Raw genomic sequence first — 24,724 nt, forward strand, 5'->3', positions numbered from 1 at the left:
TCTGATCTGGGAGGATCTCACATGCCACGAAAGAACTAAGTCTCTGTGCTGCAACTATTGAGCCTGTGCTCTGGAGCCTGGAGATTGTAACTACTGCACCCAGGGGCGGCAACCACCAAAGCCCTTGTGCCTCAGAGCCCTTGCTCCGAAATGAGAAGCCCATGCACTGCAACAAGGAGTAGCTCCCACTCGTGGCAACTAGAGAAAAACCCCTGCTGCAAAGAAGACCCAGCACAGCCAAAAATAAAGTTATATACATTAATTTTAAAAAAGAATGGATGACAGGCAGGTGGGTGCAATGTACTTTAGTTCAGAATTTCTGAGTGAACCTATTATTCTACCCCCTCCATCGAGGAAAGGACAACCCTTGGATCCTCGGAGCTAGCACAGTGATTGGCATAGAGTAGACATTGAATTACATTAGATGAATATGGTGATTTTGAGGATTTTTTATTTGATGGATGAAGAATTAATCATAGGGTCGGTAAGTGATGAATCACAACTTGGTTCAGTTCTGAAGTCTTCCAGCCCCTGTTAATACCACCTGAGCCTTAATGGGGGATTCAATACAGTCCTCACCGTAATTGCGGCAAGGAGGAATAAAGCCCCAAACTGAGATAACAGCGCTATGTACACCAGTGCGCCCGGCCTTAGTGGCTGCGCGCGCAACCACGCCAGCTGCGGGTCAGGTGACTGCATTTCCCTGGCAACAGCTTGGTTGTTAGTAACCAAGCTGTAGTCCCAAGGTGGTCCAGGCAGGGCTGCCCGGGGGGCGGAAGGCACCTGCCATGAATCCGCCGGGATCCTTGGGGGTCCTGGAGGAGAAGGAGGAGGAACATTTAGCCCCCCCAATTCTCGGACCCTCCATACATTCTGATAATCCTCAGGAGCGGATCCAGGCCCGGCGCCTGCGCATCGCGGCGCGCCTGGAAGCTCGGAGGCGGTGAGTCAGGGTTTGGACGCGTTCTTCCGAGGAGCGCCCAGGGTGCGGGTGACCCAAGTGCTGGAATGAGGTGGTGGCTTCTCCACGCCGGAGCCCCTGCAGTGAGGGGCTCGCGTGCCCTACGTGTGAGCTGGTCTTGCTTCTTGATGAGATAGAAAACTTTTCTACCAGAAGGTCCAAATAAAGTATGTGATATTAAAGCACTGGATACACTTAGTAAAGTGAAAGATGGAAAAGGAATCCCTCCAGCACGTTCACGGAGAGCCTGCTGCGCCAGGCACTGTGGGCCGTACCTGAAGATGTTGGGGCTTCATGACCTGTCCTCCGAGGTCTTTCTTTCTTCCTTGCCTCCCAGCCTGCCTTCCTTCCACAAGGGGTTACAGAGCAGACCTCGGCTATCACTTCTGTTGGTCTCAGTGGCTTAACTGGTTGTGTGACACAAAACCCTTTTCCTGCAGGGTCTGAGGCTGATAACCATACCATTCTCAGGCTGGGGTTGCCACCCGCGTCCACTCACAGACTTTGTGGCCTGTCTTAAGAAGGGGGACCGAGGGGAGTTTGCGTGAACCCGTGACCGCCTGAACACCCGCCCTGTGTAACAGCACTTATATCTCGTCCTGCTGGTCAGGGTCAGCTGCCTTGCCAAGACGGTGCTTCTCTTGTTGTCTGCCGGCCTTTGGACACAAGGGCCCTAAAGAGATGTGGCTGTGTTCCAACAAAAACTTTACTTAAGGACACTGAAATTTGCATTTCATATAATGTTAATGTGTCACAGAATATTCTTCATCTTTAGATCTTTTTTTCTAAATTGATACACTTCATATTTTATAGCAGTTTTAGTTTCACAGAAGAATTGAGTGGAAACTACAGAGGTTTCCCATTTACCCCCTACTTCCACACATGTATGAAGCTTCCCTGGTGGCTCAGATGGTAAAGAATCTGACTGCAATGTGGGAGACCTGGATTTGATCCCTGGGTTGGGAAGATCCCCTAGAGAAGGAAATGGCAACCCACTCCAGGATTCTTGCCTGGAGAATCCCATGGACAGAGGACCTGGTGGGCTACAGTCCATGGGGTCACAAAGAGTCACACCCGACTGAGTGACTAACACACACCCTACACATGTATAACCTCCTCCACTATCAATATTCTTCACCAGAATGGTACATTGGTTACAACAGTTGGATCTTGATAAATATATAATGGCATGTATCTACCATCACAGTATTGTACTGAAGAGTTTCACTGTCCTAAAAATCCCCTGTGCTCTGCCTATTCATCTTGATCTTTAAAAAAAAAACCATTTGAAAATGTAAAAAAATCATTCTTCACTCCTGAGCCATACAAAAGCAAATGAATCAGATTTGCCGCATCGGCCAAAGTTTGCCAGCCCTGAGATAACAGATCAATGTGATTCTCTGTGGGATATCCAAGTGGTCCTGATCTATCCAGACTCTAGTTTGTCAGCTCAGGGGCATTGACATGGCCCTGCAAGTACAAGGGCTGTATGAGTGTGTATTATCTGTTCCTCCTCGATATAAACTTCCTAATCCTTTTTCCTGACTGAGGTAGAAATAGCGTATTTGGCTCAATCAGTGGCCACATTCCAGGTACCTAAGGCCACACTCATATGCTCAAGCAAGGACCTGCAAGGCAGCTGCGATTAGGACTGCTGCTTTCTTGAGCTTGCAGTAATTGACAATCATTTTCTTGGCTCCATCCATCCAGTTTTTTCAGGGACCTGACCAGTTAATTAAATGGAGATTTGATAGGCACCACCACTCCCACATCTGTGAGATCCCTAATTGTATTGTGTGCTCAATCGCTCACTCATGTCCAACTCTTTGTGACGCTGTGGACTGTAGCCCACAAGGCATCTCTGTCCATGAAATTTCCCAGGCAAGAATACTGAAATGGATTGCCATTTCCTTCTCCAGGGGATCTTCTCAACCCAGGGATTGAATCCACGTCTCCTGCGTCTCCTGCATTGGCAGGCAGGTTCTTTACCACTGAGCCACCTGGGAAGTCCTTGAGATCCCTAAGGGTGATGCTAATCCCTGCCATAGCCCTGGTCTACAGTATTGTTTTTTATGCACTTGGGTGCAGTTTTGGAGTGTCCATTTGACCTTCCATATGGCTATAGCTCTTACCCACAGGCCAACAACCTAGTGTGAGAATTTCTCAACTTTCTAAGCATGTTAAGATCACCCTTGTTGCTCTTTAGGGAATGGTTTGGAGGAACAAAGATCCCACATGCCCCTCGGGTGGTGGGGGTAGGGGTAAAAAATTCTCTGCCCTTCCAATGCAGGGGAGGCAGGTTCCATGGGGAGCGAGCTAAGATCCTACAGGCACCCCCTGCATTGGAAACTCAGAGTCTTAGCCACTGGACCACCAAGGAAATCCTGGATTGTGTTCTTTTTAGTATTCGAATTTTTATCCCTATGGAATATATTTTTGTATATGGTGAAATACACTATGAAAATTTTAAATTTAAATTTAAATCCCCCAGGCCATGCACAGCTTGGCAGAAAGATTTAAAAACAAAACAAAACAAAACAAAAACCAAAGTTAGGAAAAAAAGAGTGAAAGATTTTACTTCCTAGAATTTAAACTTCATTTTCTCTACATTTTTTCCATCCCAGGGAAGCTCTTGGAGAATATTTAGATGGGAAGAAGGAGAGTGAGGAAGATCAAAGCAAGAGCTACAAACAGAAAGAAGAAAGCAGACTGGTAGGAAATGGGGTATAAATGGGTCCCACCAGTCCAGTAGGCTTCACTCTTTCTGTGCTGGGCCTTTGATGCGGCAATGCCACGCCCCGCCCCTCCCCTCTTCTTCCCTCCTGTCCTCTCCCTTCCCTCTTCCCGTCTCCTCAGTCTTGGTTCCCAGACTTTAAAACTGTCTCACGGCCCAACTTCTTCATGATGTCATCCGCGAACAGGTCAAACTCTTTGAAGTCACACATGGAACCGTTCTCGTCTGTACCATTCATTTATTTCACTATAGACAATTTTCTGCCTTGTTGGACTTTCCAAATGTGTGTGCATGTGGTGTCCCCAGTGGAACTGTTAGGTTCTAGATGAGCGAAGGCCTCTTTGTGGCTGTGGAGTAGGGCCAAACTTGTACCCAGTGAACACTAAAAGAAAGTCTTTGATCGCTGTCCCATGGTGATGACAGGGCTCCTGAAACAGGTAATAAAGGACTTGAAGCAAGAGGTGCAGGAGGGATAAACAGTAGTTCAAAGCAGGGAGCGTCAACTGGCACAGTGCCACATTTAATTAATTAATTGCATGGAAAAGAGCTCACCCAGCCAGCCTGGTCAGGGAAGGTTCTAAGGAGAAACTAGGATTGGAGCTGGGTCTTAGAAAGATAGATGGGATTTCTAAAAGTGGGGAGGAGAAGAGATCATTTCTGGAATTGAAATGCAGTTACTGAGAGAAAGTATTCAAATTACTGAAATAGTATTACGGAACCTCATTTCAGTTCAGTCACTCAGTTGTGTCTGATTATAGAGCCTAGAGATATCTAGAAACAACTGAATTACCTGGACTGTCCTGGGTCAAGGATAAGATGTTTTGTTGTAGTGGAAAGAATATTGAACTCTTATGGGTATTTGTTCCAGATCTGTTGATAACTGTGAAGTAGATGTCACATCATCCCTTTGGACTTAGGGTACTTTATCTAAAGCTGGATGATCTCTGAGCATTTCTGTGTAGGACAAAAGGAATATTGTATATAATCCTGAAAATACTCTTTTAGTTGATACTGATATAATCTTGAAAATACTGTTCATCCTGAGCACTCTAAAGTTGAGTGTAAAACCAGAGAGAGAATATTGTTTTTATTAGCAGCTTTTCTATGTTGCTTTCACTTAGGACTTAAATCGTGAAGAGTGTTAGCACTGAGTAGGAAATGGTAACCCACTCCAGTATTCTTGCCTGGAAAATTCCATGATGAGAGGAGCCTGGCAGGGCCCTGACCATGGGATCGCAAAAGAGTTGGGTATGACAGAGCACACATGCATGTTGGCGTTGAGGAGTATAAAGAACATTTATACATTTCAGTTTATAAAGAAAATGCTACCTTTTTCAATATCAAGGTATTAACAACTAGTTCTTCTCCAAGACCTGGGCAGGAGGGGCCACTGCCCTTGACCCTGTACCTTATCGATAATTTTTTAAAAAATGGTAATTCTTTTTGTTTCCTGTTTGCTGCTGCTAAGTCGCTTCAGTCGTGTCCAACTCTGTGTGACCCCATAGACCGCAGCCCATCAGGCTCCACCGTCCCTGGGATTCTCCAGGCAAGAACACTGGAGTGGGTTGCCATTTCCTTCTCCAATGCATGAAAGTGAAAAGTGAAAGTGAAGTCGCTCAGTCGTGTCCGACTCTTAGCGACCCCATGGACTGCAGCCTACCAGGCTCCTCTGTCCATGGGATTTTCCAGGCAAGAGTACTGGAGTGGGGTGCCATTGCCTTGGTCAACTCCAAGTTTATAAAAATATTCTTCCATGCTTTGTCTTTAGACAGTTCATTGTTCAACTGTTTGTTTACATTTGCTCTATAATCTGTCTGGAATCCATTTTTTGTGTGTGGTGTAAAAGTAGGGCCCCAGGTTCATTGTTTTCTAAATAGATCTTTAATTAACCCAGCACCATTTAAAGAGAAGATCATTCTTTCCCCTCTGCATTGCAATGCACCTTTGCTGCAAACGAGGTGATCATACACGTGTGTTTGTTTCTAGATTTTCTGTTCTGTTAGTCATTTGTCCATCTTTGTGCCACTTCCACATTATTTTAATTACTGTAGCCAAATGTCAGCCCTTGATACCCTAGAGTAAGTCCTCCAGCTTTGTGATTCTTCAGAGTTATCTTGGCTGTTCTTGACCCTTTGTATTTCCACATAAATTTTAGAATTATTTTCTCAATTTCCACCAGAAAACCTGCTGGGATTTTAATTGAGATCAGGTTGAAAGTACAGATCAATTTGGGAAATAATTAATATCTTACCAATATAGATTTGCAACCCATGAGTATAAAATACCCTTCTTTTGCATATAAATATTCTTATTATCACTTAGCAATGTTTTACACTTTTTGTCGAGGTTTAATTGTTTGTTGTTGATATGTAAAAGTATAATTGGTTTTGACATATTGACCTGATAGCCAGCAGCGTGGTCAAATTCACTTGTTAATTTTCATAGTTAACCTGTGGGTTCTTTTTTTAACATATAATCGTATCATCTGAAAATGACAGTTTTATCTTTTCCTGTTCAATTTTGATACTTAAAAACTTGTTTTTCTTGCTTTGCTGCACTAGATATGCTTCTAGCCCATTGAATAAAAGTGGTAATGAGGAGAGTCCTGTGTCCTGTTCTGGCCCTCCTCCAGATGCGTCCCCTCAAGTAGACTTGCCTCAAGTTTATTCAGAGCCCAAGTGCTCCCATTAGAGCACAGAACTCCAAATTCCGTGTCCAAATGGTTCTGAGCCCACTTTCAAGGCCTGCATCAGCCACTTCCTAGGTTTTGTTCTGCTTAGGGATGGCCAAAGGGTTTAATAGAGCTCCCACGTGTGGTCTGAGAAATTCACGTGCCGGCGTCTGATGCCCTTCATGGTGCAGGATGCAGAGCTGGGAGTATGAAGAGAATGGCCTGGGCTCCAGGCTGGTGCACAGGGGCTGGGCTCTAGGCTGGGGGCTGATACTGTCTACCCCTTAGCCACCAAGTTCTGAGTTGAGCTCCGAGTCATACTATGAATTCAAACCAGGACTTCTGTTATGAAGGTGCCAAGGTAGGAAGACACAATGTGTTTAATGGCTTATTACACTGAATTATAATTTTTAAATATTTAGGTATGTGATATGTGGACCTTCATTTACACTCTTACCCGGGGTCTCAAAAATGTTAGGATGTGTCTATTAATCTGTTGGTGACGGCAATGTTTGCAGTTTTACTTTGGATCTTAAATACTTGATTCAGATATTTCTGATGTTCACATTATCTGAGTAGAAAATAGAAAATTGCTCAAAACTACAGGAAAGTTGATACTTCCTTATGCATTTAAAACCATTTGGCACAAGTGATAAGGCTGGAGCTGTTTAAAAAAGTCTGAAGCACCCTGGAAATCTGGGTTAAAGTTCAGTTATGTATTCATTAAAGCCACATTTCAAAATTTCCATAGAAGAGAGAGAGGAAATAGAGTCTCTGATCATTTCAGTGACTCCTCAGAGGAGAGAAATTTATGGGTTCCTCATTCAGAAATGATCTGAGAGTTGGAAAATTTTTAAGTTCCAGAACAGACTTGGAAAAACTCAGACATAACCTGAGGATACCTGAACTTTTTGTTGAGAGGATGTATTATCTTGAAATCAAGACATCACCGAAAGGTCAGGAGTGAAGATGCTGAGTGTGAACTTTACAAAGAGGAATTTAGAAGTGGGGTTCCAGTAGCCTTTGAGGGCGGGGTCATGCAGTCAATTACAGGAGTCGCCTGTGTTAGAACACCTCTAGCCAAAGGTCCCACATAACATTAGCTTAAACAAGATAGAAGCTTATTTCTCTGGTTCATTTAATAGCTCAGAGTGGACATAGTCCAGGGCTGATATGGGGGTTCCTCGAGGTTGGGAACCTAAGCTCCTTCCGACCTTCCTTAGGTTGCCTCTGTCTGCTGACCATGACATACTTAGCATCACGTGCCAGCCTGGGAGATAGAGAAAAAGGGGGCAGGAGAGGGCACAGCTTCCCCTTCAAGGCACCATTCAGAAGTGGCACAGGCACTGCTGCTCATGTGCATTCTAGCTGCAAGGGATATTGGGAGGTGTATCTTTTTGGAGAGGTCAAATGCCCAGCTAAAATGGGTGTTCTGTTATTAAAAGGAGAGGGGGGAAATGGACATTGCAGCACAACTATTATTATTATATGTCTCACCTCCCCAACTGAGATTCTTAGAAAGGACCCTGGCAGTGTCAATCACTCAGAGGCCTGTTGGAGAAAGTGCCGAGATGTGCCCAGAGGGCATGCCCTCGTCCTGGTGGGCTGGTCCCTTCTCTAGTGAGACTAAACTGAAGTACATCCAGAAGTGCAGAATGCTTGTAGATCAAAAGCTGTAACATCACTTCATGAGTGTCCTGATGGAAACGGGTTGCTAAGTAGCTTCTACTCTTAAAAGTCATCAGATCAGATCAGATCAGTCGCTCAGTCGTGTCCGACTCTTCGAAACCCCATGAATCGCAGCACGCCAGGCCTCCCTGTCCATCACCAACTCCCGGAGTTCACTCAGACTCATGTGCATCGAGTCAGTGATGCCATCCAGCCATCTCATCCTCTGGCGTCCCCTTCTCCTCCTGCCCCCAATCCCTTCCAGCATCAGAGTCTTTTCCAATGAGTCAACTCTTCGCATGAGGTGGCCAAAGTACTGGAGTTTCAGCTTCAGCATCATTCCTTCCAAAGAAATCCCAGGGCTGATCTCCTTCAGAATGGACTGGTTGGATCTCCTTGCAGTCCAAGGGACCCTCAAGAGTCTTCTCCAACACCACAGTTCAAAAGCATCAATTCTTCGGCGCTCAGCCTTCTTCACAGTCCAACTCTCACATCCATACATGACCACAGGAAAAACCATAGCCTTGACTAGACGGACCTTTGTTGGCAAAGTAATGTCTCTGCTTTTGAATATGCTATCTAGGTTGGTTATAAGTCATCAAGCAGCTTTTAATTCCTGCTTGCTTGGATCGCACAGCTACAGACAGTTGTGCAAGTGTTTCTAGCTTTATAAATTCTTATTTGGTTTCAGAAACTGGCTAAACTGCTGCTCTGTGGCACTGAGTTGGTGACAAATATCCAGGTAGCTGCAGATATCAGAGAGATCCACAGGCGAGTCGAGGAAGAAGAGATCAAGCGTCAGAGGTGAGGAACCTCCTGGGCTCTGCAGCCTGGGGGATGTGAAGTGTCTCTTCTCTGGGTCCCCAAATTCTCCCAGTTCTTTATCAAACCTGGTCTAGAAGGATCCACTTCATGCCCTTTTAGAGTCCCCCTTCCCTCTGCTCCTCCCTCCCTCTCCCCCTCCTTCATTGCTTCCCTCCTCCTTCCTTAAGTGTTACCTTTCTAATGTGTTCCAAGCCTGGTGGATACAAAGAGGAGTGGACATGGCCTCTGCTCTTGTTGTTCATAGTCTGGTTGAGATAGATGTGCAACCTCCACCCCACCATGATTTGCGTTAAAATAAAGGGAATGGTTACCCACTCCAGTATTCTTGCCTGGAGAAATCCATGGACAGAGGAGCCTGGCGGGCTACAGTTCATGAGATCACAAAGAGTCAGAACTGACGGAGCGACTAGCACACGTTACAAAGGTATGTATGGGCTTCCCGTGTGGCGCAGTGGTAAAGAATCCACCTCCCAGTACAGGAGACGTGAGAGATGTGGGTTTGATCCCTGGGTCAGGAAGATCCCCTGGAGTAGGATATGACACCCCACTCCAGTATTCTTGCCTGGAGAATCCCATGGACGGAGGAGCCTAGCAGGCTGCAATCTTTGGGGTCTCAAAGAATCAGACACAACTGAGCACACACAGTACATTACATGACAAAGTTGTGTATAAGAGTTATGGAAACAGTATAAGGTGACCTTTAATTTTCCCTGGAGAGATTAGAGAAAACTTTTCAGGCAAAGTGATATTTGAGGTGGGCCATAAGGGAAGAATAGGAGTTGGAGGAACCAAGGAGTGGGCATATTAGTAACAATTTGTACAGAGGCATGAGATTGTATGATGCTTGGGAATGGCATAAAAGTGAGGGATGTATAGGGGTGGTGGAAGAAAAGGATGGGGTTGAGAAGGTAGATTAAGTTGTTCTGGGTTTAAACTAGGACTTCCCTGGTGGCTTAGAGGGTAAAGCATCTGCCTGCAATACAGGAGACCCGGGTTTGATCCCTGGGTTGGGAAGATTCCTTGGAGAAGGAAATGGCAACCCACTCCAGTATTCTTGCCTGGAAAATCCCATGGACAGAGGAGCCTGTAGGCTACAGTCCATGTGGCCACAAAGAGTCGGACATTTAATCATAAAAACCAGACCCATGAAGGCTGTGTACAAATGTAGCAGCATGTTAAAGAATGTTAAGCAGCATGTTAAGGAGTCCACAACTGCAAGTATAGAGGGTCGGGGGATGATGGAAACTCTTCTGTGGCCAACCCTCAGCTCCAGGCCTCAGCAGGTGGGTGGTTGGCACACCTACCTCCCAGGGTTCAGCTTCCTTGACAGGGAGACAGAAGCTGCTTAGTAGGATTCCGCTTCCTTGGTTTGCACACAGAGGACTGATAATATCAGGATCAGAGGTCCTCAAGTAAGCTCTTCTTTGGCTTGTTCTTCAATGAATTCCTTACCTATAGTCCAATTACAAAAGCAGCCCACAGGGCCATCTTGCTTCTCTCAGCAGGTACATACACAGTGCGATTTTCACAACAATATTTTCATTGGCTCTACATAAGTTCAGTTCAGTTCAGTTCAGTCACTCAGTGGTGTCCGACTCTTTGCAGCCCCATGGACTGCAGCATGCCAGGCCTCCCTGTCCATCACCAACTCCCGGAGTTTACCCAAACTCATCTCCATTGAGTTGTTGATGCCATCCAACCATCTCATCCTCTGTCGTCCCCTTCTCCTCCTGCCCTCAGTCTTTCCCAGCATGAGGGTCTTTTCCAGTGAGTCAGCTCTTTGCATCAGGTGGCCAAAGTATTGGAGTAGTTCTCTCCATTAGCAGCTTTACCACTGTCACTAAGATATCATTTATTCTTTTTTTTTTTTGGATTTGTTTATTCATTTATTTATTTTTGGTTGTGTTGGGTCTTTGTTGCTAGTTGTGGGGAGCAGGGGCTGCTCTTCATGCGGTGCACTGCCTTCTCCTTGCGGTGGTTTCTCTTGTGGAGCATGGGCTCTAGGCACGCGGGCTCCAGTAGTTGCAACTCATGGGCTTAGTTGTCCCACGTCATGTGGGATCTTCTCAGACCAGAGGTCAAACCTGTGTCCCCTGTGTTGGCAGGCAGATTCTTTACCACTTCCCTGAGCCACCAGGGAAGCCTGATATAATTTATTCTTGAAATTTCCCACTGCCTGTCAAGGCCTGGGGACTGAACTGACTGATCTCCAGCAGGGTGACTGTGGAAAGGCCCTGAGGGCCCCGTTGAGGAGTTGGGCTTCTCTTGAAGCCCCTGAGGAGAAATGGAAGGTTGTGGGTAGCGGCTGTAAGATAAATGTGGGTTTTGGAAATGTAATCCGACAGCTGTTACTCATGTTTTGGAAAAAAAAAAAAGTTAATGGAATGATAAGATGTCCTCCATGCCCTAGCTTAGAAGGTGGGAAGGAGAGAAGGGATCATGAGATATTTATGTTGTAATTCTTTTCATTAAGGGAGTTTTCATTCTTGTTTGGGGACGATCTCATAGAAGAACCGGTTACTGAAGTTGGGAGAGTGTTGCAGGCACATGTCCTGGTCAGAAGGGGCCTCACATCTCAGCCCTAATGCCTCCTTCTATCCAGTCCCTTCCTTGGTGTGCTCCATCACATGGTTTCTTTGGCATTTTTGAAATTCTGGGAGACCACTCCTATTTTTCATTGCTAATGGTGGTATTTTCCTTTTTGTATGTTCCACTATTATTAAAAGATAATAATAGGAGTGCCATTTGTTAAGTGACTCCTGTGCTGGAAATCATGTTTAATCCTGACAACAGTCACAAGAAGGTAGATACTTCCGCCCTCTCTATTCTACAGCTGAGAAAAATGGGGCCTGCAGAGGTTAAGCAACTTGCCTGAAGTTGAGAGCCAGTAGCAAAATCAGGATTTGAACACAAGCTATGGGACTTGTGGTCAACTGTTTGTGATCAAGAGTCACCGTCTTACTCAGAGGATATGACCAGTTGACTCTCGAACTGTGTGTGTTTGTACAGCTTTAATGCTGATCCATTTTTGTCCTGGGTCACTTTGTTTACTTGGCCTGTTGTTTACAGTCAAGCTTTAAACTAAAAGAAGATTTCTTAGAGTCTGGTTTGGTTTGCAGTGGTTCTAAGGGCTTGGTACCCTGGCCTGTTTTCCAGATCCTAGAGAATCAGCCCATACTCTTGGAAAGCAGCCTCCAGAACTGGTTTGTTTATATATTTGCAGACTTGAAAAGCTGGAGAACGAGGTCAAGACCAGCCAGGACAAATTTGATGAGATCACCGTCAAGTGGGAGGAAGGCAAGCAGCGGAGAATCCCTCAGGAGCTGTGGGAAATGCTCAATGCCCAGCAGGTGCACTGCGCAGGGCTGATCGAAGATAAGAACAAGCTGATCAGCGAGTTACAGCAGGCAAGAGCCTGGCCCTGGGTCCCGCCACAGGGGATGGAGCTGGGGGAATGCGTGCTTTTCCTGAATGGAGAAAGGCAGAGGCCTTACTTCGTTACCAAGAATGTGGTACAGCTTGGGCAATACACTTAAAAATATTTTTAGTCAAAGTATGGTTGAATTACTATGTTGTGTTAATTACGGCTGTACAGCAAAGTGACTCAGTTATACATAGATACACATTCTTATTCATATTCTTTTCCATTACGGTTTATCACAGGATATATTGAATATAGTTCCTGTGCTCTACAGTAGGACCTTGTTGTTTCACGCTATACACTTTTTTTTTTTTTTAAAGATTATTGTTTTTAAAAAAGTATATATTTATTGTTTGGCTGTGTCAGTTGGGGCACACAGGCTCTTTAGTTGTGGTGTGCAAGCTTAGTTGCTTGGTAGCATGTGGAATCGAACCAGTGTCTCCTGCCTTGCAAGGTGAGTTCTTGGCCATTGGACCACCAGGGAAGTCCCTCAGGCAATATCCTTTTAACCGGAAGAAAAAGTTCTGTAGTCATTTTAGAATCATTGGCTGCCTAAGAGAAAGATGTCCTGTTGTAGTAAATGCCGTTTCAGGCTTTCTGTGCTTAGTTAAGGAATGGAACAGTCTGTAGTAGATGTGTGCCCATGTTAGAACATGGACATTCGTTGCTCGGCAGGAGCCACCGGGTTTTCTGGGAGCCTGCAGGGAGATGTGCAGCAAGTAGTCCTTTCGAGGTTTGATCCTGGGCTTCTCGTTGAGGCTTTGCCCTGAGCTGAGCCTATGGGCTCCAAACACCCGTGCTTCTCCCTGGATAGGTGAGGAAGAAGCCTATCCAGCACTTTGCCTCTGTGCGGCTGTATTTTCTGGTGCGTGAGCTGATGGGAGGGGTCTGAGGGTGGTCTGGGGGTGGGGGGCTGGCAGCCTCTGGCTTCTGTCTCAGTTGGTGACCAACCTTTGATGTGCTCTTCTCTAGGAGTTAAAAATGAAAGATGACCAGTACGTGAAGGATTTGAAGAAACAGTCAGATGACATCTGCCTGCTCCTGGAGAGGATGGAAGAGCAGGTGAAGAATGTGATGAAAACCTTTCGCCAGGAGCTCCAAAATATCGAGGTAATGGTGTGTGAGAGAGCTGCCCCCTGGTCTGGGAGGAGGCCCACGGCAGGAGGCCCTGGGAGGAGGCCCCTGGGGGGCAGGCTGGCTTGTCCTAACCACCCAGGGAGGGCCCTAGACTGCTGTCATTGCTCCATCTCACTGCTCTCACTGAGGTCTCTGCTCTAGGGTTTCATTCATTTGCGTGTTCATACGTTCCCTCCTCCAACAAATATGCAAGTGTCTACTAAATGGCAAGCGCTGTGCCAGGGGCCAGGCAACAACCAGGGACAAAGTCCTGGGTGGGACCTGTATTCTAGCAGAGGCAGCTACACAGTAGACAGATAGATTACTATGTATGTAATTTGACAGGCGGTGATAAGCGCTTGGAAAGAAGATAAAACAGGGTAAAGTAAGAGGAGTAGAGGAGGGAGATCAGTGTTCCAGAACATCAGGCGGTTTTGAGCCACTTATCCTACGTATTTATGACAGTCAGGGATGTGGGGAGGGGAAAGGGGCGTGCCAAGCAGAATCCAGGAGCCTGTACTCTGGACTGGCCTGAAATGTTAAGGACTGACATCCAGACAGGCCTTTCCAAATATGGAAGAGAGCCAAGAGGCGGGGGCCTCTCTCTTTGGATTAGCACAGACTTATCTCTGCATTCCCATCCACCCCTCTCCACCCCCTTTCTGTGAGCTCCATGCTGCCTTTGCTTCATGGAAACCCCAGCCACTGTGATGCTCTCACTCGAGTCCCAGTGGAATACAAGCCAGGGTTGGCCCTGTGACTTCTAGGCCCTGGCCGTCCCCCACTGGACATAGGACGGCTGGCACACTTCCTCTCACAATCCTTGTGAAGCGTAGGCTTTGTAATAATCCCCATGCAGCTCCTTCCACGGTGCTTTGGGTGAATGAAACCTGACAAGTCTGCATTTGGGTTCGACTTTGTGTGGGTGGAGATGCGATGCTGCTGCTGCTGCTGTCTGAGCGCTCTTTGATGCTGTGGGACCTGCCTGATGAAAGCAGACACAAGAGCCCTTTTTCTTTCTGGTCGCAGAAAGCATTTGAGGTGGAGAGACAGGAGCTGCTGACCAGCAATAAGAAGAAATGGGAGCGGGCCTTACAGGCTCACAACGCCAAAGAGGTCAGGGAGTGGCCCGTGGGGGAGGCGGAGGGGGTGTCAGTGGTGATTCGTAGAGTCTGGGGTGGCTCCTGCTGAGGCTGAATTTGCCAGCTTTTCTACCTTGGGGAAGACTGCTGGAGCTGCACATCCTGACTGCGACTGCCCGGTCGGCAGCAGGGCCCGTGGGCGGCCCCTCTTGTGGTGGTGGTGGTTGGTACCACGTGTGTAGCCCTCTGGTTTCACTGGTCCTGCCGCTCTTGCCTTTGTGTCCTGGGTATCTCCCCCAGCCATGGGTATTTGTGGCCCTAGAAACTGTTTTAAGACATATTCTAAAGGATGTGAGATTATCAATTTATTTCAGAGACGTAAAGAACAAAGAAATAATATGACCAAAATCCATTAGATTTTTTTTTTTTTCTTAGAAATACAAATGTCTGATGGCAGGGTCTGCACTCTTAGAGTCTATAGAGTCAGGACCCTGTTAAGCAATGTAAGCCATGGCCTTCGAGTTCAAAGCCTTGGGGCACAGGGGTTCTGAGAGCAGAGAGACTCCCCTCAGAGTTAGAACAGGGATGGGGCCCGTCCTTCCCCTTGTCTCCCTGTGCCTTTAGCTGGAATATCTGATGAACCGCATCAAGAAAGTGGAGGACTATGAGAAACAGCTCAACAAGCAGAGGATCTGGGACTGCGAAGAGTACAACACGATCAAGATCAAGCTGGAGCAGGACGTGCAGGTGTGACTTGTTTCTCCACCAGGGTGTCTGGGCGGCTTGGCAGACGGAGCACCTGTGAATGTCTCAACCTTAGCTACCACCCATAATATTCTAGAGCTAGTCCATCCAACCAATACTTACTCATTATGTGCTCTCAGTGATCATATCTGAAGGAGCTTATTTACAAGAAACATGTGGAGGAATTCTTTCTGTTAAAAACCAGTGGAAAACTGCCAAGATGCTGAAGGAGTCTGGAAACCATGGCATGTGAGGGATCATTGAGAGAATTGTGCATTTTTGCCAGGTGGAGGGAAAATATCTCTAGGGTCAGGTAATGGTAGGGTGGCCACCATGTGATGGGTGCCTACCATACTCCAGGCACTTAACACACAGTTTCCTTATAGTAACTATAATCCTTGTAGTAACTCGAAGGGGAGAAATCACTAGCGTCATTTTATATGCCATGAAATTGAGGCTCAGAGACAAGGCTGTTTATTTATCTGGTAAATGGTAAGCCCTGGATTCAAACCCAGTTCTGTGTGCCTTGGTAACCTCTGTCTTTCCCAGTATTCCAAACAGCCTCCTGATGCTGGTTGAACATAGCAGTAAGGCAGATTCTGACTCACCATCAGAAAGAACTGCCTCATGGTTGGAACTGTCTAACACAGAAAAGGGTCATCCCACAGAACAGAGCCCTTTTATGTCATAAAGTATTCAGAGGCTGAATGACTGTGTCTGTCTTCAGTGGAGAAGAAGGATTCCTGCAGTGGGAAGGGGGTTAGATTTTCTGGTTTCTAAAGTTCTGTACAAACCTAGGATTCTGTGTTTCAACATCGGTTAAAAAAAATTATCCCTAATTATATTTAGATGTAACATGGTTGCATCTTAACATTCAAGCATGTTCTGTTCATTTCAGTCTTCATCTAGAAAACCATGTTACAGTTTTTCCACATAGCCTTTGGTAGGATTTCAGTTCTTAACTCCTCTTGTAGCTTTCTATAATGAGATTAAATTAAAAAACCCTATTAGGGAATTCCCTGGCAGTCTAGTGGTTAGGACTCAGCACTTTCACTGCCGTGGACCTAAACATTACAAAAAAAAAAAAATCCTATTAGACTAAAAATATTTTTCCAGTCTTGAGAATTTTCTTGAGCCTTTCTTAATATTAATGTCAGGGAGCTGAGAGTTACTTACAAGGAACGGTAGACTTTTGTGAAAAAGCAGTGTGGCTTCTGTGGGCTGTACACATTACACTGTTGATGAAAATAGCTATAGTTAAGTTTTCTGAAGTTATCTTGGTTCTATGATTATTTACATGATAGAAGTACATACTGGTCTCTAACAGTGAAATAATGGAACCTCACATTCTTTTTTGTTGTTTTGTTTTTCTTTTTGCAGTAAAGACCTTTAATAAAGATCTACCCTCTTAGCAAATTTTTAAGTATGCAGTATTGTTAATCATGAGCTCTTGGTTGTACTTTATATTTCCAGGACTTATTCACCTTGTACAATGAAACTTTGTAACATTTTGACTAGTACCTTCTCATCTTCCCCTCCTCCGGCCCTTGCTACTGCTACTGCTAAGTCGCTTCAGTCGTGTCCGACTCTGTGCGACCCCACAGACGGCAGCCCACCAGGCTCCCCCGTCCCTGGGATTCTCCAGGCAAGAACACTGGAGTGGGTTGCCATTTCCTTCTCCAATGCATGAAAGTGAAAAGTGAAAGTGAAGTCGCTCAGTCGTGTCCAACTCTTCGCAACCCCATGGACTGCAGCCTACCAGGCTCCTCCGTCCATGGGATTTTCCAGGCAAGAGTACTGGAGTGGGGTGCCATTGCCTTCTCTGCCTCCAGCCCTTGACAGCCCCTCATTGCAAATTCTCCTCTCTGCTTCTTTTTAATTATTTTAGATCTCACATGTAAGTGAGATCATGCAGTATTTGTCTTTCTGTATTTGGCTTATTTCACTTAGCGTAATGTCCTGCATGTCCATTTCTATTGTTGCAAATGGCAGGATTTCCTTTTTTTAAAAGCTGAATAATATGCCATTGTATGTATATAGTGTTAGTTGCTCAGTCATGTCCAACGCTTTTCGACCCCATGGACTGTAGCCTGCCAGGCTCCTCTGTCCATGGAGATTTTCCAGGCAAGAATACTGGAGTGGGTAGTCATTCCCTTCTCTGGGGAAATCTTCCCAGCTCAGCTTCGAACCTCAGTCTCCTACATTGCAGGTGAATTCTTTACTGTCTGAGCCACCAGGGAACCTTTTAAAAATCTATTAGTCCATCATCAGATATTTAGATTGTTTCTATATCTTGACTGAAGTGAATAATGCTGCAATGAATGTGGGAGTGCAGATACCTCTTCGAGTTCCAGATTTCAAATTTTCAGGTTACATATTAATATTACCTGATCAAATAGTAACCCTGTTTTTCATTTTTTGAGAAACCGCCATATTGTTTCCATAGTGGCTGTACCAGTTTGCATTCCTGCTAACTGTAGAAGGATTCTCTTTTCTCCAGACCCTTGCCAATGCTTGCTGTCCTTTGTCTTTTGATAACAACCATCCTAATAGGTGTGAAGTGATATCTCTTTGTGGTTCTGATTTGCCGTTCCCTGATGATTAGTGATGTTGAGCATCTTTTCATGTGCCCATTAGTCATCTTCATGTCTTCTTTGGAGATATGTCTATTCAGGTTCTTTCCCCATTTCCTAACTGAGTAACTTATTGCTGTTCAGTTGTAGGCTTGGAACCTCATGTTCTTAATTCAATGTTCAAATGCTTGAATGAAGTCAAGAAGTTATTGAAGGACATGAATGAAGCCAAGAAGGACATGGGACATGAGGAGATTATAGAGGTTAAGAGATAAGACTAGGGAGGTGAGGAGCAGAGAGGCAGGTAGCCCAGGAGACCTGGCTGTCCTGGCTCACACTGTCTGGATTGACTAGTGGTGAGGTGTGGGTATTTGGGAGACAGACAGATGGAGACTCTCAGAATGAGAACCTGCGTGCAGTTCATCGGTGTAACAGTTCTTCCCTGTGTCAGAATGACTATACTTTACCACATTTTACCCTTGAACTGAGAAAAGGTAGTTGAATCATGGATTACCCATATTGCAATATGTGGAATATTTTAGTAGATTGAATTTTATCATAGTGCCTCTGAGCTGTAGTCATGATAGTAAAGTCAGATAGCATCAATTTTTGTCAGAAAGATATGGCATGCAGCTCACTTCCTAACACTAATTCTTTGCACTGTATCATTTCTAAAATATAGAACCAATTTTTTTTGCAAACCCCCAAAATATAGAAGATCCAGTACCTATAGGTTTGGCTTGATAGGTACAAGAAGTAAAAATAAGAAGGTATACTTTTAAGTTCTTACTACTAGAAAGGTCATATTAACAATGAACAAAGAGAAACCTATAAACATTATATACTCAACAATTTAACCACCGATACCCACCACTCCAAAATAAAAGTGCTAGGAACACTTAGTTCTTGATGTAGGAAGCAACTTTTATTTTTAGGCCTTACGTGCTCATTTAAAATTGGAAAATGGTTTAGTACAACTTTAATGCCAGAATATTAATCACAAAAATTAAATACAAGTTATTTACTTAACAAGTATTGTGAACTTACCTGGTGCAAAGCATGAAAACAAATAAGATACAGTTTCTGTCCTCTAGGACTTTACAATCCTTTGAGTTAGAAAGCAAGGCCGTGAATAGTATAAGTAGTTTAAGAGAGTGAATGAGGGCTTCCCCAGTGGCTCAGTGGATAAAAATGCCACTGCAGGAGACATGAGTTCAGTCCCTGGTCCGGGAAGGTCCCAGGTGCCAAGGAGCAACTAAGCCCATGTGCCACAATTATTGAGCCTGTGCTCTCGAGCCCGAGAGCCACAACTACTGAAGCCCGAGTGCCCTAGAGCCCTCGCTCAGCAACAGGAGAAGCCCACACCACGGTTAGAGAGCAGCCCCTACTCTCCGGAACTAGAGAAAACCCCACACAGCAGCAAAGACCCAGCTGGGTCAAAAATAAACAGATAAATAAAATAAAAATTCTAAAAAACGATAAGTTCATATTTGTTTTTAATGGCCACAAAGGCCAATTTTTTTTTTTTTTTTTAAGAGTGGGTGACAGGGAAGAAAAGGGTAAGCAAGAGTTTGGAATGTGGAATCTGTAATTCCTAACAGAATCCCTGGGGCCCCCTCCACCCCCACAGGTTGAGATCAGTGATAAAGAGGCCCAGTGGTGTCTCTTTATCAGTGATAAAGGTGCCCAGCTGAGAAGGCCAGAGGGAAAGGCTGTACTAAATTTCTGTTCTGCTGGGGCGATGTTGGCTACCAGTATCAGCCTGGGGCAGGAGTTGGCTTCAGAAAGGAGCTCCCTTGCTCCTCCTCCTGACTCAGGAGAAAGAGAAGAGGACGGTGATCCACACCCACAGTCCTTGGAACACTGAAGGATTTTGGTGACAGGTTAAATTATAATCTTTATAAATGATTCTTCCAAACTAAACATGATGTTTTGCCATTAGTCTATATAGAAACACAGGATACAGCTTTGCAAAAATATCTTTGGATAATTGAATAATAAGCACAGACAGTTCTCCAGGCAAGAATATTGGAGTGGGTAGCCATTCCCTTCTCCAGGGTATCTTTCCTGACCTAGGGATCCAGTCTGGGTCTCCCATATTACAGGCAGATTCTTTACTATTTGAGCCACTAGGAAAGCCCTAGTTCCCAAAGAATATTAACAAAAAGCAGGAGTAGATCTTTTCAACAAGAGGAAATAAAATTGGCTAATAAATATTCAACTGCACGCACAAGCAAAAGACTGTAAATTAAAATGATCCAGTGACAGACTATTACTATTATATATATATTTTTGCCCATAAAACTGACTTAGATTTAAGGTCTGTTTTCAGGTCACATCCACTGGCCGGTTAGCTCAGTTGGTTAGTGTGTGGTGCTAAGTTCTTTCAGGTCACAAAGAAAAAGACATGGCCTAATTACTTTTGTTCAGAGTTTTGTAAGCTGTGTTCAACTAGGTGAAATATTGATGATGGTTTCACAAAACCAACAACAAAAAAATGGTGCCAGTGGTATTTTTTTCCTTTGAAGATGTATTATGTAGGAAAAATATTTACATAATGATTATTATGTAATAATCTGCCTTTCAGAATGAAATTCACAGGAGAATTCATATGGTAGGGCTCGCATTTATAACTTACGTGCTCTTCCTGTGTTATAAATATAAAAATTGTTCTATTGCCGAGGTCCAGCCCCAGCTGATCCAGGGTATTCAAAGCGGGGATGGCATCGGCGAGGATCAGGATACAATAGCTTCAATTAGATATTAATTAGAGATGTAAAGAGTAATAGAATGAGGATAGCTCAGTAGGAAAATTCAGTGGAGAAAAGAGGCTGAGTAGCTTGGTTTACGTGGGAGACCAATAAAACTTCAAGACAAGAAGTTTGCACCACTTACGTAGGCCGCAGGCGTCCTTCCGTTCTCCTGAAGGAGAGGAGACACTGAGGCCTCCCTGGTCGGATCTTAGAAGCCCAGGCATAATTAGTAAGCATGGCGGGTTCCACGCTCCAGATGGAGACTCAGCCAGAGTGAGAGAACGACATGGGGAGACCAGTATTTCGAGAAACTGATCCCAATTCTTTATTTTCCATGGTCTACTTTTATACACTGAGATGTTATGCAAAAGTCACGCGGGGTCAGCAGTCCTGACTTTTATCAAAGTCAGGTGCTTCATACAAATGTATACAGAGGTCTTAGGGGTGTTACATCATCTTCTGGCCAGGGGGCCTGCTGACAATTTATGATCCTCTCCTTGTGACAGTGGTCAGTCAACCAGGACACTTATTTCTCCAGGGGTGATTATTCTTAAAACAGACGCCACCCAAATAAAGTTACATTCCTATAGGGTGAGGGTGTAGTGGGTTTTAGTTAAGGAAAGAATTTACTTAGCCTAAGGTCTAACGTGATTAATATCAAAGGTTAATACTTATTTCTTCTATATATTCATTAATGTGTATAAGGGCAGGGGATGTGGAGACTTAGCAACAAACATTGGCTCAACAAATGAAAAACCCTTCACCAATACAATTTCTAATCAGCCCACTATACTTATACTAATGGTTTTCTAACTTTTCTAAGGAACCTGTTTTTAGAAGGTTTAAAGCATCTCGTGCCTCTCACGGTTGGGAGGCTGTGAGCGATCACATGTGGCCGGACAAGCCTGTCAGGCAGGCTAGAGAACCTTCAGAGGAGTTTGTAGGTTAAAACACTCTTGTCACGCCCAGGAGTTTTTATTAACTGGAGGTCTAAGTTAACTCCTTCTCCGAAAGAGGTGGTGGGGGACAGCCCCCCTTAAAGTCAGAGGTGTAGGTGAGCACAAAGTAGTAAAGTAGGCAGGCTCTGGTTATGGGGGTAGATGCTCGAGGATTTCCAGAGGGACTCCTGAGGCTCGATCCCGCCTTTGCGTATGTCGAGCCTCCTTCCTCATGACCTTTGCCACGGGCTGAGTGCCTCACTCTGGCCCCCAGCATTCTATGGCCCAATAAGTTTGGCAAATGCTGTCTTAGTGACAGGGGCTCATTGCAAAGGAGGTCCATGGACACGGTTAGAGCAGACACCCAGATGCTAAGGGTCATGGGGCTTCCCAATGCCTCGATCCCAGCAAAGCCTGGAGCTCGCTCATGATCGTCCGAAATCCAGAGCAGCTCTGGAGACCCTCCTTCTCTGTGAGTGTTCACACTCTCTCAGATTGTCACCATCCAACAAAAAACTTTTCTATTGGACTTCTGTGCCAGCTGTGCTGAACAGTGGCCTCCCCAGTGTTCAGGGCTGGTCCCATTTGAAGCAGCAGAAATGGTTATGATTGGAGCACAGTGGCATGAATCATCATGACTTTGCCGGAAGAATTGCTGAGAATCTCTTCCCCCAGTGGACATAGCACACAGCCATCCCTAGAAGGTTGCAGGGCCCAGAGCAGTGGCTCAGGCTGGAACCACCCTGGGTAATTGCATTTGAGATGAAGCTGTGCCTTCAGCATCTTCTATAGGCTCGTTGGGATACTGTCAAGTCAGAAATTTCTAAATGAAACTTTAAGCATGCTCAGCAAGAGTGGGGTGTGGCTCCAGGCAGCTCCCTGCTCTGCCCCAGGCCCCCTGCCCCAAGGGCCAGGCCTGCCCTGCATGGTGCTAAGCGCTGACAGGTGGCAAGTTGGGTACTTGCCCACAGTCAGTGGAGTGTGAACCATAAATTGTGGGAATCAATTTACTGAGAACCTTTGAACCTGACTTCTGAGAATCTACTGTAAGAAAGTAAAATACTCCCAATATTTTACATGCAGTACTTCCCGCCATTATTTTATAATATTGAAGATTATCAAAGCAACATAAATGTATTTGTACATGTATAAATGTATATACTATAAGGAAATAATAAAACATCATGGTATATGATAAATATTTCACATATGGTAAATTATAATATAAAAATATTATGTGCCATTGTGTGCTTAGTTGATCAGTCTTGTCCTTTGACAACCCTATGGACTGTAGCCTGCCAGGCTCCTCTGTCCATGGGGATTCTCTAGGCAAGAATACTGGAGTGGGTTGCCATGCTCTCCAGGGATCTTCTCAACCCAGGGATCGAACCCAGATCTCCCGCATTGCAGGCAGATTCTTTACCATCTGAGCCATTGTCCAGACCTTTAATTTGCCTCTAATGATAAATTTTCTAAGAATTCAGGTAGAGACACTTGTTCCTAAGGTTCCTCCGATATGACTTCAGAACAAATGACTAGGGACCCTCTGGTGTAATAAATTGTACCAGGACCAATTAGAATTATTTTTTTAAAAACTTTAGATTCTTGAGCAACAGCTTCAGCAAATGAAAGCAACTTATCAGCTAAACCAAGAGAAGCTGGAGTACAACTTCCAGGTGCTGAAGAAGAGAGACGAAGAAAGCACAGTGATTAAGTCCCAGCAGAAGAGGAAGATCAACCGGTAAGCTCGCATGCAGAGTGTCTTTCTTCTGGGCCTTTCTCTACTGAAAAGAGGGATGGGTATGTACTCTTTTGTAGGAGTAGAAATTGTTAGAAGTGTAACTAATTCTTAGGGCTTCCCAGGTGGTGCTAGTGGTAAAGAACCTGCCTGTCAAAGCAGGAGATAAGAGACACGGGTTTGATCCTGGGGTCCGAAAGATCCCCTGGAAGAGGGCATGGCAACCCACTCCAGTATTCTTGCCTGGAGTAGCCCCATGGACAGAGGAGCCTGGTAAGCTACAGTCCATGGGGTCACAAGACTCAGGTATGACGGAAGCGATTTAGCATGCACGCATAACTAATTCTTATTAAAAGAGGTGTTTTTTTTTTTTTTTTTTTTGAAAACGGGATACATTCAACCGGTTCTGTCCTCCTGACCCCACAAGCAGTTTACAGCAAAACGAAAAGAATTTACAGCAAAAAGTCTGTCTCCCATACGTCTTTTGTCTGGGTCCTCTGTCCCACCTCTGGATTCGTTTCTTTTCCTTTTTCCAAAATTTCCTTATGCACATACAAGCAAACACAAAGTCTCATGCCCGTCTGGTTTTACACAACCAATAGCATCCTGTACACATTGTTCTGTATCTTCACGATGTTTCCATACCAGTTCATAGAGAATGTTCACGTTATTTCTTACGGTGTCTTATATAACACTGCATAGATATGCTAGGATTTACTCAACCAGGCCCACACTGCTGTGCATTTTGTTGACTTCTAAACCCTTGCTGTTGCAAATAATGCCAAGATAAGTATTCAGTTCAGTTCAGTCGCTCAGTCATGTCCAACTCTTTACAACCCCATGAATTGCAGCACACCAGGCCTCCCTGTTCATCACCAACTCCCAGAGTTCACTGAGACTCACGTCCATCGAGTCAATGATGCCATCCAGCCATCTCATCCTCTGTCGTCCCCTTCTCGTCCTGCCCCCAATCCCTTCCAGCATCAGAGTCTTTTCCAATGAATCAACTCTTCACATGAAGTGGCCAAAGTACTGGAGTTTCAGCTTTAGCATCAGTCCTTCCAAAGAAATCCCAGGGCTGATCTCCTTCAGAATGGACTGGTTGGATCTCCTTGCAGTCCAAGGGACTCTCAAGAGTTTTCTCCAACACCACAGTTCAAAAGCACCAATTCTTCGGCGCTCAGCCTTCTTCACAGTCCAACTCTCACATCCATACATGACCACAGGAAAAACCATAGCCTTGACTAGACGGACCTTTGTTGAAAAAGTAATGTCTCTGCTTTTGAATATGCTATCTAGGTCGGTCATAACTTTCCTTCCAAGGAGTAAGCGTCTTTTAATTTCATGGCTGCAATCGCCATCTGCAGTGATTTTGGAGCCCAAAAAAATAAAGTCTGACACTGTTTCCACTATTTCCCCAACTATTTCCCATGAAGTGATGGGACCGGATGCCATGATCTTCATTTTCTGAATGTTGAGCTTTAAGCCAACTTTTTCACT

The 24,724-nt window shown here is 45.0% G+C and overlaps 1 protein-coding gene across 1 annotated transcript in view; it reads left to right on the forward strand.

Moving 5' to 3' along the window:
* The first annotated feature begins 719 nt into the window (after positions 1-719).
* DRC1 (dynein regulatory complex subunit 1) overlaps positions 720-24,724 on the forward strand; it is a 38,447-nt gene continuing 14,442 nt past the window's right edge. The window contains exons 1-8 of the mRNA XM_005895698.3: positions 720-943; positions 3,586-3,673; positions 8,726-8,838; positions 12,083-12,266; positions 13,253-13,390; positions 14,426-14,512; positions 15,103-15,225; positions 23,088-23,227. Coding sequence (XP_005895760.1) covers positions 789-943; positions 3,586-3,673; positions 8,726-8,838; positions 12,083-12,266; positions 13,253-13,390; positions 14,426-14,512; positions 15,103-15,225; positions 23,088-23,227 — 1,028 coding nt within the window. The 5' untranslated portion in view covers positions 720-788. The remainder of the gene's footprint in view (positions 944-3,585; positions 3,674-8,725; positions 8,839-12,082; positions 12,267-13,252; positions 13,391-14,425; positions 14,513-15,102; positions 15,226-23,087; positions 23,228-24,724) is intronic.

The sequence above is a fragment of the Bos mutus genome, chromosome 11, assembly GCF_027580195.1.
Source record: "Bos mutus isolate GX-2022 chromosome 11, NWIPB_WYAK_1.1, whole genome shotgun sequence".
NCBI lineage: Eukaryota > Metazoa > Chordata > Mammalia > Artiodactyla > Bovidae > Bos > Bos mutus.